At 62.3% G+C, this 21,606-nt stretch overlaps 3 protein-coding genes across 6 annotated transcripts; 1 reads left to right on the forward strand and 2 right to left on the reverse strand.

The window, feature by feature from the left end:
- The first annotated feature begins 249 nt into the window (after nt 1–249).
- On the forward strand, nt 250–2,640 carry RRAS (RAS related). Its single transcript, XM_021003650.1, is given in 7 exon segments — nt 250–326; nt 328–520; nt 1,134–1,221; nt 1,338–1,440; nt 1,707–1,815; nt 1,899–2,017; nt 2,226–2,640. Coding segments are annotated over 7 exon segments (765 nt in total). The 5' UTR covers nt 250–264; the 3' UTR covers nt 2,317–2,640.
- Nucleotides 2,641–3,188: 548 nt separating this feature from the next.
- On the reverse strand, nt 3,189–15,463 carry PRR12 (proline rich 12). Its single transcript, XM_078145976.1, is given in 16 exon segments — nt 3,189–3,984; nt 4,375–4,470; nt 4,568–4,738; nt 4,928–5,025; nt 5,133–5,258; nt 5,465–5,937; nt 6,084–6,217; nt 6,397–6,513; nt 7,501–7,812; nt 7,814–7,881; nt 8,488–9,073; nt 9,174–12,015; nt 12,017–12,536; nt 12,636–12,797; nt 13,360–13,472; nt 15,174–15,463. Coding segments are annotated over 16 exon segments (6,057 nt in total). The 5' UTR covers nt 15,260–15,463; the 3' UTR covers nt 3,189–3,831.
- A 498-nt stretch (nt 15,464–15,961) lies between these two features.
- Nucleotides 15,962–21,604, reverse strand: PRRG2 (proline rich and Gla domain 2). Of its 4 annotated transcripts, none has more exons than XM_021003354.2 (7): nt 21,520–21,604; nt 20,275–20,380; nt 19,695–19,906; nt 18,856–18,901; nt 17,452–17,593; nt 16,849–16,971; nt 15,962–16,697 (listed from the first exon to the last, which is right to left on the reverse strand). In XM_021003354.2, the coding sequence occupies exons 2-7, from the start codon at nt 20,357–20,359 to the stop codon at nt 16,679–16,681; spliced, it is 627 nt and encodes a 208-aa protein (XP_020859013.1). In that variant the 5' UTR covers nt 20,360–20,380; nt 21,520–21,604; the 3' UTR covers nt 15,962–16,678. The 4 variants fall into 4 exon arrangements, with proteins under 4 accessions (XP_020859013.1, XP_020859010.1, XP_020859012.1 ...); XM_021003351.2 differs by having other exon boundaries at nt 20,275–20,304; nt 21,136–21,547; XM_021003353.2 differs by having other exon boundaries at nt 21,136–21,547.
- Between the last annotated feature and the right edge of the window lie 2 nt (nt 21,605–21,606).

A 21,606-nucleotide genomic window follows, 5' to 3' on the forward strand; every position in this document is an offset into this window, starting at 1 on the left:
ATTTGCATATCCCCGCCTCCACGGGCAGGACACCGCCCCAACCCTGACTAATGGAGGACCCCCTTTAGCTGAGCTCCGCCCAGGCCAGGAAATTCCACGAGCTCATTAACATAGCCCGGAGCATTCTGTCTCCCATTGGCGGACCACGATAGCGTCGCCCCGCCCCCCCAGGGTCTGGACGTTCCACCTGGAACCTTAGAAGCTTAGCCCAGAGCGCCCTCCTAAGGCTCATTAGCATGGCTCCGCCCCCGTGTCATCATTAGCATGGCTCCGCCCCAGCCGGGTCGGGCCGGGCACCTCCCTGGGCCCCGAGGCGGCGGCGGCGGCAGCGGCCGGCGACATGAGCGGGGTGGCAGCGGCGGCAGCGGCTGGAGCGGGAGCTGGGCAGGGGCGCGGGCGGGGCCGTCCAGGGGCGGCCCTCTCGGCCCCGGCCCCGGCCCCAGCCGGGGAGACGCATAAGCTGGTCGTCGTGGGAGGCGGCGGCGTGGGCAAGAGCGCGCTCACTATCCAGTTCATCCAGGTAGTGGAGGGCGCCTCCCCGGGCACCACCAAGGCGACCACGGCCCCTGCTCTGGGTCCCCCGGGAGCCCCGCCCCCCGGAGCCCCTCCCCTAGGGCTGTGCTCGCCTCCTGCACACGTGCCACACAAACCACTCTCTCCCTGCCGTGGGTCCCTGCTACCGTCTGGCCCCGACCCTGCCATCCCCCAGCTCGGGCCCCGCTACCGCATCCCCACCCCACCCCCGAGTCCCGTTCCTGGCCTTGGCCTTGGCCCTGGCCGGGGGGGGGGGAGGGGAGGCGGTCCGGGCAGGAAGGGCGGGAACCGGAGCGGGAGCTGGAGGCGGGAGGGCTCCCCCCTTCCGGGCAGCGCAGACAGCGGGATCTGGCTGAATCCCAGGCTAAGGAGGGAGGGACTGGACCGGACCAGCCAGGCCTCGGGGAGGGGAAGAGTCAGACGGGATGTACATGGGAGAGGGCGAGAGACAGACTCCAGCGGTCGGGGGTCGAGGGGGAGAGGGCGAGCCCCGTGCCCTGAGAGGCCGAGATGGGGAGAGCTTCAAACCCAAGAGGGGCAAATGCTGGGGTCGGAGTAGGAGCCGCCCTGGGTCTGACTTCCCATCCCCTCGCTGGCAGTCATACTTCGTGTCTGACTACGACCCAACCATCGAAGACTCCTACACCAAGCTGTGCAGTGTGGATGGGATCCCGGCCCGGCTGGACAGTGAGGGGGAGGAGGATTACTGGGGAGGGGGGAGGTGAGGAAGAGGGGCGGCTGGCGGGGCGGGGGAGCTGGAAGGAAGGCGTAGGGCCCCCCAATCCCTTTTTGCCCCTCCCCAGTCCTAGACACCGCCGGGCAAGAGGAGTTTGGGGCCATGAGGGAGCAATACATGAGAGCCGGCCATGGCTTCCTGCTGGTATACGCTATCAATGACCGGCAGAGGTGAGCTACCTGGCTGCCCCACCCCCTAAAGGGTGCATGAGAGGAATATCCGGGCTAGCTTTGGTACTTGCACTTGCAAGGGGCCAGCTTTGGAACCTGAAGGAGGGGAGGACTAAGGGCTAGCCTTGGCGCCAAAGGGGAGTGTGGCACGTGGGCTAGCCTTGGCACCTGCAGAAGAAAGATTGAGCTGGTCTTGTCGGTGGGCAGTGGGCCCAACTTCAGCTCTTCTTCCTGGGCCCCCCCCCAATCTTCCCTCCTTGCTTCAGCTTTAACGAGGTAGACAAGCTGCATACTCAGATCCTCCGTGTCAAGGACAGAGATGATTTCCCCATCGTGCTGGTGGGCAACAAGGCTGATCTGGAGACCCAGAGACAGGTCAGACGCTGTGGGGAGCAGGGCAGGGCAGGGCAGATCTCAGGGGGCGGCTGCTCAGGCCCCTGTCCTCCCCACTGCCCCAGGTGCCCCGCTCTGAGGCCTCAGCCTTCTGTGCCTCCCGCCACATAGCCTACTTTGAAGCGTCAGCCAAACTCCGGCTCAACGTGGATGAAGCTTTTGAACAGCTGGTTCGAGCTGTCCGGTGAGAATTGGCCTCAGCACCTCCCCCTGCCCCCAGCCTAGTGAACAAACAGCATAGGTTCCCATGTCTGGTTCTCCAAGCCTCAGTGTCCCATCCCATCCAAGTCCATGCCCGGCAGGACTCGCAGTAGCACACCATTCCAGTTGTGGTCTACCTGCCCACTCCGAGTCCCCACCTTGCTTCCCCTAAAAAGGATCTCCCTCCACAGGAAGTACCAGGAGCAGGAGCTGCCCCCCAGCCCCCCAACCCCTCCTAGGAAGAAGGCTGGGGGCAGTGGTTGCCCCTGCCTCCTCCTTTAACCCCTGCGTCCTGGGGACTGGAGCAGCACCTCAGGAGATGGCTCTGTACCCGCCTTGCTGTCCAGGGCCCTTCCCCCTATGGGGCCTGTTACCTCTCCTGTCCAATGGCATGGATCAACTATCGGGGAGGGAGGAGTGCAGGGGAATCCCTGAAGCACTCCCCCCCACACTGCCCCTCCATGTCCAGTTACACTACACCAACCAGGCCCCTCGGATGGGGTCACCCAGTGCCTTCCTCACAGCGCATACCCTTCCCTTTCTCCCTCAGAATCACAATTGTATATACTCTGCCACCCCTCTCAATAAACCTCACTGCCAACACCAGACTGAGTGTCAATCAGTTCCTAGGGTAGGGACCCAAGACCAAACTTAGAACAGGCCCAAGAATCCCTGGGGTGGATGACTAGCTGGCACTGCTTCCTGTTTCCAATTGCACAGGGAAGGGCCCTCCCACCCAACCCCTACCCAGGCAACTGCTGCCCCTGAGTCTGCCCCTACTCCGAGGGTAGCTGGGCACTTCTAGCCCCACTAGGGAGGGAGGTCCAGGCCACAACTCCTGCCCCCTTCCAAACTCCCCTACCCCCTCCTGTGCACTTCATTCCTTCCTGGGGGCAGGAAGGAGCCTGTGGCCTCCTCAGGCTTGGCAGGGGCTCCAAAGCTAACCCCAACAAGTGGTCACCCATATTCCTTTGGAGGTCTCCAGTGATGGGGAGCTCATTCCCTACTTCAGCAGCATCAGGATAGCTCCCATTTTTATAGGATCATAGGAAACGCACCCCCCCCCCATCCAGGGGTTTCTAGAAACTGCATTGTCCCCTCCACCCTCCACCCACCACCGCAGCGCAGGACAGAGGCACACAAGGGCCAGCCCATGCAAATAAAGTGGTTGCTGTTCCGGAGCCTGGCTGGTTCTGTGTACACAGTGTATACAAGGTGAATTGTTTAGAACCCCAAGAGAAAGACAGAGTGAGAGACAACAGGATAGAGGAAGGGGTTGGGGAGGGGGAGGGGGGTGGACAGACTGATAAAAAATGGAACCACATTCAGACAACACTCAGAAACTGGAGCGAGGCGGGCTGGGGCTGGGCCAGGGACCAGACCCAAAGCGCTGTACGTAGAAAAGGAGGGGGGTCGGAGTGAAGACCCCTTCTCTTCCCCCTCCCCAAAGGTATGTACAATAAATAAGATTAAAAATAATTAACAAGCTGAGATCCCCTGCCCCACCCACCACAGCCTCCCACTGCCAGGGGACGGCCCTTAAAGAAAAGGTCTTGGTTGGAAGTGAGAGCGCTCCCTGGACCCCCCACCCATACATAGACTTCTCCTATACATTATGTACATGGAGGGAGGGCAGAGGAGGGGAGGGCAAAGGAGGGAGGGTACTAAATAGACATTTATACATATATATATAAATAATTTCTCTGTACAGTGAAAGGGGGTAGGGGGCAGGGAGGGGCTACAACCCAGCAGGGCAAGTCAGTGACCCTGACATCGGACACTCGTGGGCCCCCAGGGTCACACGCAGCGGCCTTGGGCCTGGGCCTGGGCCTGAGCCAAGAGGTCACTGAAGGAATCAAAAAGCTGTTCCAGCCAGGGCTGATTTCTCATGCACTGCTGCACCACCTCTTCCTGCCCCAGGTCATCAGCACCTCCCTCGATGGCCAGCGTCTGGAGATGGGGGAGAGCAGACAAACAGCTGGAGGACCCTGGTAGTGGGGCAGGCCACACAGCCAGGACGCACAGGGTTACCAGAGGGATGGAGATGGGGAGACGGCCCCGAGGAGCTGGGGCAGGCCACACAGCCAGGACCCACGGGGCTACCAGAGGGATGGAGATGGGGAGACGGCCCCGGGGAGCTGGGGCAGGCCACACAGCCAGGACCCATGGGGCTACCAGAGGGATGGAGATGGGGAGACGGCCCCGGGGAGCTGGGGCAGGCCACACAGCCAGGACCCATGGGGCTACCAGAGGGATGGAGATGGGGAGACGGCCCTGGGGAGCTGGGGCAGGGAGATGGTCTCCCAAGTGGTCTGGGAAGAGGAAGGGCTGGAGTGCTACCTGGTCCCTGCAGCGGAGGAAGGTGTGGTATTTGTAGTGGTGGAGAGCATGATAGAGCGTGTAGAAGCTTGACTTGTCCAGCTCCACCTTGAACTCCTAGGACAGGGAAAAAGGCAGAGGAAGCCTGAGCACCAAAGCAGGCCCAGCCTGGGCTGCCTTCGACCCCTCCCACCTTGGGCTCCAGTGGAGGTACCTGCGCTCGGGCCACAGTTCTCTTCAGTTTGCTCAGGGTCTTCCGGTTGTATGGGTCCCCCGCAGGCCGAAGCCGCACGGCACCAGAGCCTGTCCCAGGGGCACCCTCTGCTCCCCCAGTCCCACCACTGCCACGCTCTACCTGCAGCTGGGGGAAGGTGTGCAGGGCATCCTGGGAGAAAAAGAGCTATGTCAGAGGGCAGCCTGGGCCACCAACACTGGACCCCTGACCCGGGCAGACAGCACCCTATGCCACTAATACCAGGCCCCTGGGCCTGGCCCCTGGCCCTGACCCATGACCTGAGGGCAGCCTGCGTCACCAATACCAGGCCCCTGGCCCCACCCCCACCCCTTCAGGCACCTGCAGGGCTGGGCTCAGGGAAAGGCGCTTGAGAACTTTTTTCTTGTGCTCATTGAGGATTCCATCAATCTTTCTCATCGGGGGCAGGTACAGCTCATCTGAGGAGAGACAGATCTCAAGACCCTAAGTGTGCTGGCCCTGGGCCCCTGGGGCCAGTAGCAAGCCCCATGCCTACAGCCCCAATGGTGAGACCCTGTCCACTCACCGTGGGTGTCCTCCAAGGCCTGGATCATGTCAGGGTCCAGGGCTGTGCTCACCAGCATCTCCACATAGCTGCGGTACATCTCTCTCATGGCCCGAGTCTTCAGAAGCCTCCCAGAGGCCGCCCGCTCTGTCAGGAAGGAAGGAAGGACAGCTCCTTCTACCAGGCCGCCCCCTCCTCTCCACCTAGCTGCGCTCTGCTCTCTAATCTCAACCGACCTCGAGGCCCCCACCCCCAAGCACGCGCTTTACTGATCTCCAGGCCACCCACCCCCACAGCCACGCCAGCCGTGCCAAGGCAGGCCCCTTGCTCAGGGACCTCGGCCTGGCCCTCACCATCCTCACTGGGGGGCCCGGGGGAAGACTCAGACTCGGAGGAGCTGCCTCTGGTCGCTGCCGAACGTTCACTCGCCTCCTTCAGCCACTTCTTCCTCTTCTTCGGGGGAGGCTCAGCCTTCACCTTGGCTGGACGGGCCTTTGGAGGGCGTGGAGGCCTGGCTGGGGCTGTCTCCACTGCAGGGGGGCCAGGGCGGGGCCCCCGCTCCCCTCGAGTGGCCCGCTCCGACCGAAGGGCCCGCTCCTTGTCAGGAGGGCGGGCTGGAGGAGATGGTTTCTCTGGGGCCGGCTCCGGGGACTTCTCAGGGGACTTCTCTGGGACCTTTTCAGGGGACTTTTCCAGGGGCTTCTCAGGGGGCCTCTCGGGGGGCTCTGGCTTTGAAGGGGGAGCTGGGGGCTTGGGAAGGGACACCCCACCCCCTGGGGCCACTGTCACAGATGATGCTGGACTAGCCTTTGGCTGTCCTGGACGCCTGAGCAAGAAGAAAGATGAGGCAAAAATCAGATTCCTTTCTATCTTTCAACTACACCCCAAGACCCTTTGCCCACTTCTTCCAGGGACCCTCTTTCCCAACACCCTCTATTCAAATCCTTCCTCCACAGCCCTACCCACAAGTACCTGACAGGGACTGGGGGCCGATGCCAAGGCTTTCGCGCACAGACTCTCACGTAATCCTTCTTATTCACATTCTCCAGAAACTTCACGTAGAGACGCTGGTATCGGTTCTTGGCATCCCCAAAATAACCCAAGTACTGGTAAAGTGGGGGGCGGAGAATAGAAGGAAGAGTTAGGGCTCCCTCCACGTGATCTCCGCTGGGGCCTCTCCCAAGCTGGCTCAGGGCCCCACACCTTTGCACATCCCCCTCCTGCCTGTCTCTAGCAAGCCGATGGCCACGTGCCCCAAGTTCAGCATGCTCCCAACCAGGTTTACATTGCTAGTAGCGCAGAACTGCCTCTGTCCGTCCTTGATCTCTGGGGTGAACTTCTGGAGAAGGGCCTTCTGAACCCTCCAGATGGGGGGCGGCTCCCGGCCCGTCTGCAGGGCCAGCTGCAAGGAGGAGGGCCCAGTGTCAGCGTGGCCCCCTCTCCAGCCGGGCAGCACTCGGGGCTTCCTCCCTCACCTTCAAGTTCCTTCCCTGGCTTCAGACAAGCTCCCCCAAGTTCAGGTTCTGAAGCCCAGGGCCCTCACGACACCTGCCCCACTCTCGGCTGCTCAGGACGTGATGGGATCAATCCTCCTCAGAACTGACAGGCAGAGATGGGCCCCTCAGGTGGCCCAATGGCACTCCAGGCGTGGCAGAGGCCTCTGGACTCTACCTTCAGATCCCCTTCGAACCCAACCTTTCTTTGGAGGACCCTGGGCTCCTGCACTGATTAAGGGCCTACTATGGGCCCTCTGCTGTGCTAGGCACTTTACAAGTACCCCAGTCCAGCTTGCCAACCCTAGAGGCAGAGGCCAAAGCCACCATGTAGAGGCCAAAGGCGGAGTCTCGAGTCAGAGGCTCTGGGGCCACATTCCACTCCCAGGACACCATAGGGTAAGTCCTTTCCCCAGTGTGGGCCTCAGCCTTTCTCTGACTAAAATGAGTGGGCTGGCAGCCCCGCCACTGCCCTCATCCAAGCCTCCTCTTGATACCTGTCTCAGGAGCCCAACCCAGCTTCTGACCCCAAACAGTGAGGCCTCATGCCTCCATCTGCTCCGCCAGGACACCAGAGGACCCCTGCTGGGTCTCTGCAGCCAGCCTCTCCCTTCCTCCTGTGGGGCCCAGCCATCCTAGGGACCCATTCTCAGGATTCTTTGCTGAAAAGCCCACGAGGCATGGCCAAGAAGAGTCTGAGCTCAGCCTTCTGCCCCCCACGGCTTCTCCTCAAACACAAAAGACTGCAAGCCTCACAGAGATCAGCCGATCCAATACCTCACCCCCATCTCATAAGAAGAAATTAAGGTTCTGCCAGGAACGACGCTGGGCAAGGTCACTACAGTAACCAGGGAGGCCTGAGGCAGGGCACTCCCACCACAGCCTCCTCCACTCACCTTGAGGGCTGGGATGTCCTCTGCCCGGATGACAAACTCGTCCCTCTCACGAAAGATGCCCTCACCTCCACTCTCCCCCGCTTCATCATCAGTCTCACCACACACGGCCGCCGTCTCCTGCTTCTTGGCTAAGTGCAAGGGCCGAGCATCAGGGGGCTCTGGCTCCTCGGGGGACGGGGCCGGGGCTGGAACCAGGGCTGGCACCTCTGGCGGAGGGGGCAGTGGCATTGGCACAGGAGGGATGGCAGGAGGCGGAGGCGGTGGTGGTGGAGGGGGTGGGGAGGAGGGCTCTGGGGGCACCAGGGGTGGGGGGGGAAGGGGGCGAGGGAGGAGAAGATGGAGCAGGTGACGGGGGCGGCTTCTCGTCCAGGACAGGGGCTTCTGAGGGAGCAAGGACAGACGGTGGCCCTGTTCAGAACATGGAGCTCCAGGGCCCAGCCCCACATCCCTGGCCCTCCCCAAGCAAGCCTGCACACTCTTCAGACTCTAGGCTGTGCCTTTCCCCATGACCCCTCCTTTCTCCTCCCCCCTAGATGGAAGGAAGAAGACAGACATTTATTATATGAGTGCCAGGCACTGCGCTAAGCACTTTACAGATATGATCTCATTCCATCCTCACAATGACCCTGGGAAGTAGGTGCTATTATGACCCCCGTTTCACAGCTGAGGAAATTGAGGCAGGAGCCTGAGCTCCTGGGCAAGCAGTTAAGTGACTTGCCAAGTCACATGGTGAGGCACACCGCTGAGGGCACATTTGAACTCAGGACTTCCTCAACCCAGGCCCAGCGCTCTATCCTAGCTGCTCCTGATGGGTCGAGTAGCCTCCAAGCCCCTTGTGTTCCCTCAGCTCAGGGCCTTAGAGGCCCCTTAGGACACCTCCCTCTGCTGCAGCTCCGGGCCCTCCTCCCCTCAGGAGCCTCACCCCTGGTAGGGCCAGCCTCTGGGCCCACTCCACCCGCCACCACGCTCCCTGATGAGGGTCCTCACCAGGGCTGGAGGCTGCGGCGGGGGTGGCGGCCGGACCGGTGTCTTTGGGGGCAGGTGGATCATCCAGGGCTGAGATGGCAGAGGAGATGCTGGCCTGCAGGTCGCGGTTCTTGGCCACCGAGTCCTCCTCGTCCGAGGAGAAGGAGGGCAGGGTCTCCAGGTTCCGCTTCAGCTCCTCGTCCAGGCGCTTGCAGGGCGAGGGGCAGCCGAGGCCCAGGCCGTCGCCCTCCGCGGCCTCCAGGGCCCCGCCGAGCCCAAAGGTGGGGGCAGGCGGTGGGGGTGGGGGTGGGGGGGCCACAGCTGGGGGTGGCCCCAAAGTCCGGGCAGGCCCGGCCTTGGAAGGGCTGGGGGGCGGCCCCGAGCCCGAAGGCAGCTGCTGTCTCTTGCCCGATTTGAGGAAGTCCAGGAAAGAGGCCATGAAGCCCGACTTCATCTCCGGCTGCTTCTCCTCCACCTCCTTGATCTTCGCCTGGATCTTCTCCCGGGTCTGGCTCGAGTCCAGGCCGCCATCCATGGGGCCAGAAGATGCTGGCTCGCCTACCACAGGGCTGCCACCCTCACCCACTTTGGGCAGTGCCAATTTGATCTGGAAGAGATGGTAGGGCTATTGCAAAATTCCATCTCCCTAGCCACCCCCAGCTACCCCCCAGACACTCCCCAGGAAGGGAGGCATCCGAGGCCTTCACCTTGAGCGGCTTCAGGGGCTCCAGCCCCTCGGTGCTGGGCTCATCCGCCTTCCTCCCCCGGCCTCGGCCCCGACCCCGGGGCTTCCTGGCTCCATCTGCCTGGGCTCCGGGAGCATGGGGACCCAGCTGGGGCCCAGGAGGAGGTTCGGCCAGGGGCCGGATGCGGGGCCGTCCCCGGGGCCGAGGCGGGCCGTCACGTTTGGCTTTAGTGGGCTTCCTTCCCCGGCGCCGGGGCCCGGTAGGGCCAGGGGCTGGCGGACAGAAGTCAATATCCCCCAGGGGTGAAAGGGCCGGGCGTGAACGGCAGCTGGACACAAGGTCTGGCAGCAGGTCGGGGAGGCGACGGGAGTTGAGACGGATGTCAGCAGGCACGTCGGCCTTGTCCTCATCAGCCTCAAACTCGTACTCCTGCGCATACAGCTTCTTGGGGGTCTGGAAGGGAGGGTCCCGCCGCCGCAGCAGGTGGAAAGACGAGGTCTTCAGCAGCTTCTTGGGCTTGGATGAGCAGAAGATGGGTGAGGTAAGGCCGCCCTTGGGCTCAGGGGGTGGGGGTGGGGGGGGCGGCGGAGGTGGGGGAGGCTGGTGCTGCCCGGCCTGGATCAGGCCCAGGGGCTCTGTGTTAACTGTGGACGGCAGCTCAACAGGGGTCTTGCCAGGGTCCAAGCCCAGTCCGGGTGGCTCGGGCCCCCCACTCGCTGGTCCGCCAGGGCAGTAGGGGCCATAGGGATCATAGGCTGGAGGCCCCGGGGGGGCGGCTCCGCTGCCACTGCCACTGCCCTTGGGATCGGCCTCATCCTCCGGGGGCCCTGCCTTGGGGTAATCATCGCCGCTTCCACCACCAAACATCTCCTCCATGGTGGGGAAAAAGCTGCGCTCCTCGTCCTGCAGCAGCGAGTCCGGGAAGCAGATGGACGTCAAGGGCACGAAGCGTGGCGCCTTGGGCCCCTGCGGGCTGGGGCTGCGGTAGGCTCCTGCCGGGTCCTTGGCCTCCCCAGGCTGAGGGCCGCCCGCCTCGGCAGGGGGCGCGGGCAGGGGCTCCAAGGCGCCCAGCAGGTCCTGCATGGCTCCGGGGGCCTCCAGGCCCTCATCCGCACGCAGCCGGGGGCTGGGGGATGCTTCAAGGCCAGGCGGCCCCCGCAGGTGGGCCTCCAGTTGGAGAGGTCCGGTGTCCCGAGGTGGCGGCTCTAGGAGGTGCACACCCACTTTGCGGGGCGGAGGAGCGGAGGGGGGAGCCGGGGGGCTGGGCGCATGGCTCAGCACTGAAGGCAGGAGCTGGGGTGGAGGTGGAGGCGGAGGTGGGGGCAGGACAAGAGGAAGTTCAGGGGCTCCCTCCAAGAGCAGGTTGTGGTGGGAGGGTGGCGGCGGCGGGGCTGGGGCAGGTGGCGGAGGCGTCTTCTGCAGGTAAGCCCCCAGGTCCTTGGCCCCTGCCCCGTAGTGGACGACCGAGGTGGCCAGGGCCTCGGGGGTGCCCCCACCCCGCTCGCTGCTGGCAGACTTCTTCTTGTCCTTCAGCCGCCCCAGGCCCAGCTCGAGCGCAGCCCCCTCGTCCAGGCTGGCGCTCGTCCGGATCACGCTCTGCAGGTGATAGCGCTGCTGCTCCTCCTTGGCCAGGTCGTAGGCTGCAGCGGCAGCCTTAGGGCCGCCCCCGCCACCAGGCCCCTCGCTGCCCCTCTGCTCTTCACACTCTCCCACTAGGCCTTCAGGGCCTGAGCCCCGGGGCGGGCTGGGGGCCTGCAGCAAGTGCTGGATGAGAAAGTCCTCGTCCTCGGTGCGCTGCCCTGCGCCCCCACTCCCCGGTCCCCCCAGCAGCTCTCCCCCATCTCCTTTGCCCTTATAGCCCCCAGCTCCCCCTGTCCCCGGGTAGCCAGCACCCCCACCGGGGGGGCCCAGGAAGGTCGGAGAGGCCAACACTGAACTCAGGTACTTTCCAGGGGCACCAGGGCTGGCCACCCCCGGGGGCCGCCCTCCTCCCGTGGCTGGTGGTGACTGCAACGGCCGGATGATGTGGGAGGGACTAGCTTCCCCACCCCCACCGCCACCTAAGGAGGCCGGTGTGTGGCCCCAGGCCCCACCGTGGCCTGAGAGGGCTGGAGAGTGGCCAGTGCTGTAACTGAGAGAGGGGCTAGCCGTGGGCAGGCCCTGGGAGTGGGGGGCAGGGCCAGGATAGCCTTCACTCTGCACCCCATAAGGAAGGCTCTGGAGCTGGTCGGGGGAGTAGCTTTGGCAGGTGGTCAGGCTGGGAGGAGGCTGCTGGGGGGGCCCACCAGGCTGAGCCTGGGGAGGCCCTGCTGTATAACCAGGCCCCTTACTCAGGTCCTGGGCCTGGCTGGCACCAAAACCCTGGCTGTAGGCCTGGGGACCCAGGAGGCCCTGGGGCTGGCCTGGGGAGTAAGCTTGGCCCCCCCCACTGCCAGCTCCACTGGGCTTCCCGGTCCCAGCAGCATAGCCCCCAGCCCCCAGGCTCTGGCACTTAGGTGTGGCTGTGGAGCGGGAGGGGGGGGGCCGTGCCGTTCCCGTCCCCGTCCCATAACCCCCCTTGGCTGTCTTGTAACCAGGTGACTGAATGATGGGGCGGTAGCCTCCCCCTGCCGCACCAGCCCCCTGCCCCCCTGGCCCTGGCCCAGCTTCTGGGCCTGCTGCCCGGCCCCCAGCCCCCGTACTCCCTGTGCCAGCCCCCTGCCCCCCCTTGGCTGCCTCTCCAGCTCCAGGGGAAGGCTCCCCCCCTAGAGGACTACAGGCCAGGCTGGCCCGGTGACCCATGGCTGGGGGCGGGTAGCTGCCGCCACAGCTCAGGTAGTGCTGTAGGGAGTGGGCCGTTGGGGGGGTGGGGGGGGGGGGGGGGCTGGGCACTGGCCGGCCTCTGGTAGTGCTTGATGACGCTGTCTTGCCTGGGCAAGGCCCGCTCGGGTGGGGGCCCCGGTGGGGCAGCCCCAGAGAAGTTGTACAGCTGGGGAGAAGACTGCTCTGAAGAAGAGGAGGCCAGCAGGTTAAACTGAGCAGGGAGATGGCGGGGAGGAGGGGGAGGCTCAGGAGGTCCTGGGCGGTAGGGAGGAGTCTGAGCAGGCCCCAGGCTGGCAGGCCCCAGGACGCCACCCCCTGCCAGCCTCTCGAAGCCCAGTGAAGAGGGCACGGTCGGGGCCTGGGAAGGCTTCAGGTGCAAGACATCATGTGGTGAGAGAAGCCCATTGGCTGGTGGGCTGAAGGGTGGGTCCTGGAGGCTTAGAGATGATGGCACCGGGAAGGGGCGACCCCCAAATGAAGCTGGGTGCTGATAGGCAGACAGAGCGGAGGAGGATGGGAACGTCCCCGAGCCGGGCAAGGCCCCCGAGATGAACAGCTCCGTGGGGCCAGGTGTGTGCATGGCTGGGGAGAGGGGCCAAGGGTTAGACAGGAAGCCGGGCACACCCTGGACCCCGAGCTTCCCCATCAAGCTACCACCCCTTCCACGCTGGGCTAGGCTACCTGTCTGCCAGGATGGACTTCGGAACTGGGACAGGAGAGAGGAAGCAGACGGGCCTGGCTGGGGGGCCCGGGACTCCAGGGCAGAGATCAGATTCATGACTGAGGCATCTGGGCCAGCTGAACCAGCATGGTGGAGGCCCGTGTCAAACAAGCCAGAGAGACCTGGGGAGGCACAGGCAGGAGGGTGAAGCCTGGGACCAGAAGGGCCATGAAGTGAGGACAGCCCAACCTGGCCCCTACCACCGAAGGAAGGGGAACCAGCCCCCAGGCAATAGGAGGCGTGGCCAGGATGCAGGGGGCGTGGCCAAGGAGCAGGGAGAGAGGCAGGAAGGAGGCTGGATAAGGAAGAAAGGAACCTGAAGGAGGGAGCTTTAGACTGACTTTCTGATGAGAAAAACCAGTGAGAATGCACTACAGGGAGGGCAGATCCGGCCAGTAAGGGAGGCGTGCACAATCAGATTCTGGAGGTCAGAGAGATCTTGGGGAGCTCACTTTGCAAAGGAAGGAAATGGAGCCCAGAACAGGTAAGGATTTGTCCCAGGTCACACAGAGTGTCAAAGCCGGGACTGACTCTCAGGCTGAGGCTGAGCCCAATATAGCAGGCTAGGGGGAAGAGGCCAAGGAAGTGCAGGCAGTGGAGGCTGGGCTGTGGGGAGGGGAGCACAGCCAAGGAGCCCAGCACAAGGAGCTCCCACTCCACAGGATCTGGGTCCCATAGTCCTACCTGCAGGGTGGTGATTGGTGGCATACCCCTGAAGCGGGTGAGGGGCTGCATAAGCCTGGCGGTGTAAGATGTCTGTCTCCGGGTGGGAAGTCCTGGAGCCGCCATATACCAAGCTGGGGAGGGGGGAAAGAGGCATGAAGGTTATCCTAGGCATTAGAGACCAGGCCAGCCTGATTCCACCCCCTTAGGGCCAAGGGTATCTACTGGGGCTTCTCTCTCTGGGGTTGAGAAATTTCCAGGTTGGTAAACAGCAGGACTACAACAGAGGGGAGGGCCTGGGGTCCCTATCCTCTGGATACACAATGGAATGGACCCACTGTCACACAGAGGTAGGAATCACGGGACCACCAAGATCCCCTCCCAACCCAGACCTTGGGCCCTGGAACTACAGAAAAAGACCCTCCTAGGCTGGCTCCCTATAAGCTACAGGCACCTCACTGGTCCCAGGGTCACAGAAGACCCAAGGAAGTGAGACCCAAGGGGTACCACACAGGTGGCCCAGACAGGCCAAGCTCTGAGTAAACATGCATGCGAGCTGCCCAGGGACACGTGTGTTCCAAAGAGAAGCTTACACACTCATACATAGCACTGCTACCTCAGACAAAACTTGGTCCCATACATGGGTGAAAAAAAAAACTGGTAACCATCATCAAACACACCCACTCTTTAATACTCAGACCTGAAGTGGGAATGGGCCAAGGGACCAACCCCATTCAAAGAGTGGTCACAGTCAGACCCTTTGAGACACCATCAGCAGCTCAAGGAACCAGGGACTGAATGTGAAACCCACACACAGAGCTCAAGCCCCAGGTAAGGGTCAACGAATCCAGCAGATAGACACAAAGCCCTCCAGCCCAGAGAAACGTGGAGATAGTAACATGTGGCCCCCATAGGCCACCATGAGCCTCCCCTCATTGGGAAAAATCCCAGACAGATCACAAATTCCTAAACACAGAGAAAGCAGCTGGGAGAAAACACTGAAAGTGGTGCCTGGGCCAGGCAGACAGGAAGACAGACCAGGTAAGAATATTGAGGAGGAGGTATGCAAAGGGGCAGAGCAGGCACGCATGTAAACACAGAGCAAGGATCCTCACACATGTAAATACCAGCTAGGATACCACGAGTAAACATGGTCCCAGGTACTGGAGCCTGCAAACCCTAAAGCCCAACCTGCCAATGTGTGAATACGTAGGTGTTGGGGGAGAGGGGGTGTCTGATCCCCCCCCCATTGTCCAGGCCCTTCAGCTGAGGGCATGGAGGAGTTACTCAAGGGAAGAAGGGGGGGGGTGTCCAGAGACCTGCCTGCCCACTCTGCGCTCACCCCTTCCTGGTCCTCAAGGGGGGGCGGAGTTGCCCTGTCCCACCCGCTGGGGATGGGGTGAGGGGTGCCTCGAACAGCGGGACGAACAATAGGACTGGGGCGGGGGAGCGGGAAGGGGCCCAGGCAGACTTTGGGGTCGGCACTCCCTCTCTCTCTTTCACTGAAGGAGGGGGGGAGGCCTTTGCCCCCCTTTTTTTGCATTTTCTTGCATTCCAACGGGCCCCGAGGTGGGGGGGACAGAGGGGGGAGGAAGGGGAGGAGGTGGAGTTGCTGCACAGGCAGCAGCCAGGCCTCGGACGGGGGAGGGTGTTGGGGGGGCAGCCACAGGACTCCAGGCGCCCCTCCTCTCCGCACCCCGCCGCCGCGGCCCGGCCCCGACTCCTCCCCTCCCCTGCCCAGCTCAGCCCGCTCCGTCCAGGCCGCGCCGGCCCGCCCCGTCGTGCCCTGCCCCGAGTCCCGGGCCCCGGGCCCTAGGCGGCCCCGGCCTCCTTACCTAGCTTTCGCTGATCTCTCGTAGCTCCATCCCGCCCCGGCGCCGAGCGGGTCCCCGAAGCCGGCGCTCGGGTAGTTCCTGTCCATGAAGGGGCCGCGGTGGGGGCGGGCGGGCGGGCCGGGATGGGGGTGGGGAGAGGGGAGGGGGAGAGGGGACGGGGAGGGGGCGCAGCGCGCTTGCAGCCGCCACCGGGGGCCCGGGCCCGGGGCCGGGGCCTCTCTCTGCCTCTGCCGCCGCGGGGCCCGCGCCTACGGGGCCGGGAGGGGAGAGGGAGGCGGGGGAGGAGGAGGAGGAGGAGGAGGAGGAGGAGGAGGAGGAGGAGGCAGGGAAGGGGGAGGGGAGGCGGGGGAGGGGAGGCGGGGGACTAGGGCTCCCCGAGGCTCGGCGCGCTGCGGGGGGCGCCCCGCGGGTCGGGGCCGGCTGGGCGGCCGCGGGGGACTGGGCGCTGCGCTGCGCGGGGCCGCTGCGGGCGCTCTCTGCCGCTCGTCCGGCGCCGCCGCCGCCGCCGCCGCCTCCTCCTCCTCCTCCTCGCTCACCGTGCAGCCATCTTTGCACAAGGCGGCTGGCTGCGGGGAAGGAGGAGGGAGGAGGAGGGAGGGGGAGGGGAGAGGAGGGAGGGGGGCGGGGGGCGGCGGGCTGTCTGGCAGCGCTCCGCTTCCTCCCACAATCCCGTGCAAATGCAAATGTAAAAAAAAAAAGAAAAGAAAAAAAAAGAAAAGCCCGAGCCTAAGAGCCAAGGCTGGAGCGCAAGAGAGTGAACGAGCTGCCCGCGGCGGGCGGAGGGACGGAGGGAGGGAGGGAGGGAGGGAGGGAGGGAGGGAGGGAGGGGCCGAAGCAGGCTGGGCTGGAGAAAGGAGCCCCCAACCTGGCCCGCCCCTGCTGCAGCTAGCGCGCAGACGCGGCCGCGGCCCGCCCGACGTGCCGGAGCGAGGCCGGCCTCTGCCCGAGCCCTGCTCTCTCTGGGCCCAGGGCGGGTGCAGCCAAGGCCAGTGGTGGCGGCAGGGGGGAGGGGGAGGCGGAGGCGGAGTCGGCCCCTCCCCCTCCCCCAATACGTTTGGGACTGTCTAGAACTAGGCTCCAAAGGAGCAGGGATGCACCACCTATCCGAAGAGGTCGAGACCCACCTAGGGCACCCCCTAGGGAGACTGGCACCGGCCACTATGTAGATGGGGCGGGAGAGCCATCATAAAGGCTTGTCCCACTCGGACGTCTGTGTGCACGCACCTAGGCCACTGGAGCCACCTAGGACACGTGTGCCCATACGTCTTGGGCCCGAGGAAGCCTGGACACACAAGGAACCTGCGTGTGTCCTGAAGGGGGAGAGGGCCACGTGTGTGGAACCGGGCCGGGCACACTCAGGGGGAGGGGAGAGAGAAGAAGGGCAGTCGACTTCCCAGACAAATCTTTTCCAGCCCTGTTCTGGGTTTCCAAAGTGGGGGTGGAAGGGGGTCACAAGGCAGAGAAGACGCGGGCTGGCTTGAGGGGGGGAAGAGGAGGTCGTCTTCTCAGCGGGACCGCCGAATGCTACGGGGAGGGGATGGAGAAAAGGGAGTCAGAGGCGCGCCGGGGAGGGGCTTTCAGCTCCCAAGGTTTCTCCTCCAATCCCTGATTGTTGTCCCGCGGGCCCCGCCCCTGGGAGGGATTCCATTCAGACTCCGCCCCTCCGTGCAGGTACCTCTGGTAGGGTGGGGGGGGAGCGTCATGCATCCCTGAGGCTGCCAGTGCTTGCTCGTAAGTGGGGAGGCCGGGGGGAGGCGGCAAGGGAGTCAAGGGCACATCCTCCGTCACCAGGAAGGCTCTGTGGGTGGGGAGAGAGAGTCAGCCCCTGAAGGGGAAGACCCAAAAAAGGAGGGGAGGGGAGAGAGAAGAGATGGGGAGAGTAAGGGGATATAGCAGTTAAAAAAAAAAAAGTCGGGAGAGCATCGATAAGAGATAAAGATCCCAAAGAGAGGAGGATAATACCGTGAAGAGTATTACTAGTAGGGCAAGACCAGGCAGATGAGACCCAGATGCCGGGGGGGGGGGGGGGGGGGGGAAGAGGAGAAGGGAGAGTCAGACCTGACCAGATGGAGACTGAAGGAGAAAAAAACTTACCATCAAGATTGGCCCACCCAGGATCCACAGGGACCCAGGCCTCTTCCATGAACTGGAGCCCACTGGACATGTCCCCTGAGCCCCACCTCCAGCCACAAGGCTTGCCTTTGCTGCCAGCCCCATCACAATATGTGAAAGAGAGCCCCTGGATAGCCCCAGCTTCCTGTTCTCCCCAGCCCCTCACCTTTGGGGAGAGGGCCCAGGGCTTTGATGCAACTGCCTCCGCTTATGCAGATACCAGAATGTGCCCAGGGCTGCCAGAAGCAAGACTAGTAGGCCAGCCACCAGCCCCACAGCCAATGCTGCTACATCTACCTGTCCATTCCCTGTTGGAAAGGAAAGGAGTGGAGTAAGGGTCAGGTCATCAAGCCACTGAGATCTCACTCTCCCCTAGATCTCAACCCTCAGCCCCATTGCTGAGGCACACACTTCCTTAAGACAAGGCTACTGGGCCGGGGAAGGGGACAGCAAGTCCCCACAGACCTCCAGCCTCACCAGGCCCTGTGTTAGGGAATGAACACCTTAAGAATGATTTCTCATTTTTTTTAATTTGAAAAAAGATGGTTTCTCACCTAAACAGGCCCTGTGGTTAGTGTCCCTTTAGTGTTGGGGGAGAAAGGATTTATTCCGTTAGGGCTTTGGGGCCGCAGGTTTTAGCAGCCTCATGAGGCCCCATACTACCATTGCTAGGGAATGTCCATCTCACCTGTACCTGGAAAGTTCTCCCTCCCTAGCTCTGCTCCAGCTTCAGCTGCTAGAGGTCTTTCCTGATGCTGACCCCTCTGCATTCTTCCCCTTCCAGAAATTCCCCTGAATTTTCTTTACACTTATTTTGCACAGATTCTTGTCTTCACCCATAATCTCTCTCCCACTCTGCACAAAATTGTTATTTTTCTATCAATAGGCATTTAAACTAGGGTGAGATTGGGCTAGGTATTCTGAGCCAGATGATTCCAAGACAAAAAGCAGATGATGGTGTTTGCACGAGAAATGTGGCCTGTGTAGAAGTGGAAACAAAGTAGATACAAAGTATCTATAAGCAGGCTCCCAATGATATACAAAGAAGATGGAAATGGATATATAGTATCACTCTAAATGTAAGTGGACACAAAAGAAGACCAAAGCAAATCCCAGGGGCTGCATATTTCAAAAGGAGACACCAGCCAACAGCTGAGAGAAGGAGGAGAGGGCTTGTCAGCTAACCCTAGAGGAAACTAGACTTCCTACAAAGTGAAAGTGAGGAGAAAGTTGGGAGAGGAAAGGAAGCATGATGTTGCCCATCAGGAATTGCAAAAGGCACAAGGCCGGTTAGGCCTGCTTGCAAAGTGCTTGGAAAGATGGCAAGTGCCCCAGAAGGATGGAAAGGTGGGCTGGGCCCAGGTTACTTAGGGCTTCAGGATCCCCAGGTCCAGCTGGGCCATTTAAGGCTTGGAGACAGGGTGAGGGCAGGGCCCGGATCTGGATTGGATCCCTTGGTATCAAGTTGAATTAGTTAAGGAAGGGATGAGCTCTGCACTCCCAGGACCTCCTCCTGGGGTGTGGTTCACAAGAATGGGGTGAGGTCCCCAGTGCTTAACCTAGTACTCACCAGCGCCACCCTTCCCATTGTAGGGGTAGGTCTCCCAGAAGAGATCCTAGGGCAGAAGCAGAGGCAACTTAAGCCCTAGCTACTGTCCTGGCAGGCCCTGCCCCCATGGTACCAACCCCTCCTGGGCTCTACCCCCCACACACAGGTACCCACCCCCCTCCCAGGTCCTGCTCACCCAGAACTTTGGGTCACATTAGGCCTAGCCCCATGGGATCAGGCCCCACCCTTCCTACAGACCTTGCAGACAAGAGTTGGGGGAGCCCACCCACAGGGACCCCCTCCCAACCCCCAGGAGACTTCTTCTGTTTTCTTCAGTAATCTCTCTGAAGCCAGGTTCTTGGCACAGTCCAGTGCAAACCCACTTTCTGGTACCCCTGCCCCCATACTGACCCTGGTCCCCATAACCCCTCCCTATCCTCACCATAGTCCCAACCCTTACTTTCCCCATTCCTGACCTCGTCTTTACAGGTCATAATTACAAGCCCAGCCCTCCAACTGCCCTCTGATCCACAGAACACATTCCTCTGCCCAATACTCACCCTAGTTCTAACCTCCAAACTCTAGGAATCAGTCAATTAGCCTGCCCTATCACTAGGTATCCCTGCCCTCCCCCCCCACTCCTCACCTTAGTTTCAGCCCTATCCTTCATCCTAAGTAAGCACCCCAAGTTCCCTGGCCTCTCAGGCCAGTTCCCTAGACCACCCAAGACTCTAAACCTAGCCCACCATGACTGGCTCTCTAAGTTAAGATTTGAACCAATTCTACCACTGGCCCTCTAGGCGTCTCAGGGCCCAGGTTTCAGTCCCAGTCTCTGCCTGGCCCGAGTTCTCCTCACATACCGTCAACGTCCTGTCTTCAAAGACCTCCCGAGCCTCTTCCCAGGAACACTGCTCCTCCTGGCATTCCCGTTCCAAGTTCCCAGGGGTCAGAAGCTCCAAATCCCAATGATTAGCCCGGGGTAAGCGCCGGGGCCCAGGTCCACTCCCCAGGAAACTCTGGGCTGTGGGGGCTCCTAAGAACACAGCTGTGGGGTCTGGGCCAGCAGCAGAACCTGAAGTCAGACAAGGGCACTGGTGAATACTTGGCCAAGGTCTCTGAGTTTGGGGGAGGGGGGAAATGCTGGTAGGCTAAATACAGGTAGCCTGGAAGGTAAAGGCAGAGGACCATATACGTAGATCTGGGTAGGGGAGGGCGGGGATGGGTTTGGAGGCACAGGTGTCTTCATATCCCCAGACAGAATGGGGGAAAACCATATACTTGCCTGCCCATAATGAGGGCAGTGGCCCAAATACCCGAGAATTACTCAGGGGATCCACTGTGCCTTAGGGTCAGGGACAAGATGCCTGGATCCCCAGAGTGGGGGAGACAGCTGTGTCTGACCCTGTCCACCCTTCCCCTGATCCTTTTGTAGGCACTCACCATGATCTTTCCTCAGGCCAGGCTGGGAAGCTCGAGAGAAAGTCAGCCCAAGGTATAGCAGTAGCAGGAAGGGGGAGCCCCTCATAGCGGGGCAGAGACAACCGACCTAGGGAGCCACCACCCCCCCACAAAGGCAGAAAAAATTATTCTAGGGATATTCTCTTCACTCCCCAACTTGTACACCTGAGTACCATCAGAAGAAAACCCACTCTCGCCACTAGGGGGCCTCAGGGCCAGGGCTGAGGTGGCTGGCAGGCAGGCCCCAGACCAGGTCCACCCCCTTTCCAACTCACCCTCTCCACCCCCAACTCGGAATTCCCCAGACCTTGCTGCCTGCTCAAGGGTCACATATCACATCCGGTATTTGAGGGCAAAGATTAGAGGAGAGGCTTGGGCAGGGAAGGGATGAGGAGAGGGACAAGCTTAGGTAACAAGAGTTCAGACACCTGCCTGACCTAGGGACTGTGAGGAGGCACCTGAGTTTCTAAGGGGGGTAGGCGTTAAGTGAAGGCCTGGACAACTGTGCCCCCCAGAAAGCAAAGCTAGAGGTTCCAGGGTCTGGATCCTTGAGGGGAGTAGGGGAGGAAGGCAGGTGCCTGAACACCTGAGCCCATAAGGGATGGAGTGGGGGGAGAGGGGGAGGCTGGACTCCTGGGCCAGGGACGGGTGGCCTCCACAAAGGGCAGGCCTAGGGAAGGGCTTTCCTGGCCAGTGATTCACTCACTCACCTGCCCAGAGGAGAGACCACACGAGGCCGGGGATTTGGGGCTGTGTGGCCAGGAGGCGAGGGAGCAGGACCCGGCTCCCAGTGGCCTTAAGGTGGCCAGCCCAGCTGAGAAAGGGCGGGGCCCCAAAGCTCACCTGGGAGGGGAGGGGCCCAGGTAAGGCCCAGGTGTTTAAAGGAGCCAGGTAGGATAGATTTGACCTTGACCATGACCTGAGGATGCTGGGCCTGGATGGGGGATGCTTCTTGCCTGGGCAAGGGGAGTCGGCCAGCACGAATGGCTCTCGACCGACCCCCCCAAAAACACACACACACACACACACACACACCAACCACCACCACCACCACCACCACCATGGCCAGAGGAGGAAACTGAGATCTTTCTAGGGGGTATGGGAATTGCCCTGGGTCACCCAGCCCCTTGGGTCACAGGCCCTGGAGCCCAGCGCCAGCCCCGGCCCAGAGGCTGCCCAGGTCCCGGGGGTGGGGCCGAGGCCTCCAGCCCCGCCCCCGGCTCTCACCTCCCGGAACCTCGGAGGCGCCGGCCACAGGCTCGGGGGGAACGGAGGCGAGTGGACACGTGGCGGATGCTCGGGGGCGGTGCGCTT

The sequence above is a fragment of the Phascolarctos cinereus genome, unplaced genomic scaffold, assembly GCF_003287225.1.
Source record: "Phascolarctos cinereus isolate Bilbo 61053 unplaced genomic scaffold, phaCin_HiC Scaffold_726;HRSCAF=1367, whole genome shotgun sequence".
NCBI lineage: Eukaryota > Metazoa > Chordata > Mammalia > Diprotodontia > Phascolarctidae > Phascolarctos > Phascolarctos cinereus.

What these genes read in the sequence shown, in the direction of transcription:
- PRRG2 (XM_021003351.2), bottom strand. Translation starts at nt 21,355, where the DNA reads ATGGTGGTGGTGGTGGTGGTGGTGGTTGGTGTGTGTGTGTGTGTGTGT. An exon ending in CTGGGCCCCTCCCCTCCCAG is followed by an intron (nt 20,305 to 21,135) that starts GTGAGCTTTGGG and finishes CTTTCTCTCGAG; the next exon opens with CTTCCCAGCCTGGCCTGAGG. An exon ending in TGGCCTGAGGAAAGATCATG is followed by an intron (nt 19,907 to 20,274) that starts GTGAGTGCCTAC and finishes GTCTGACTTCAG; the next exon opens with GTTCTGCTGCTGGCCCAGAC.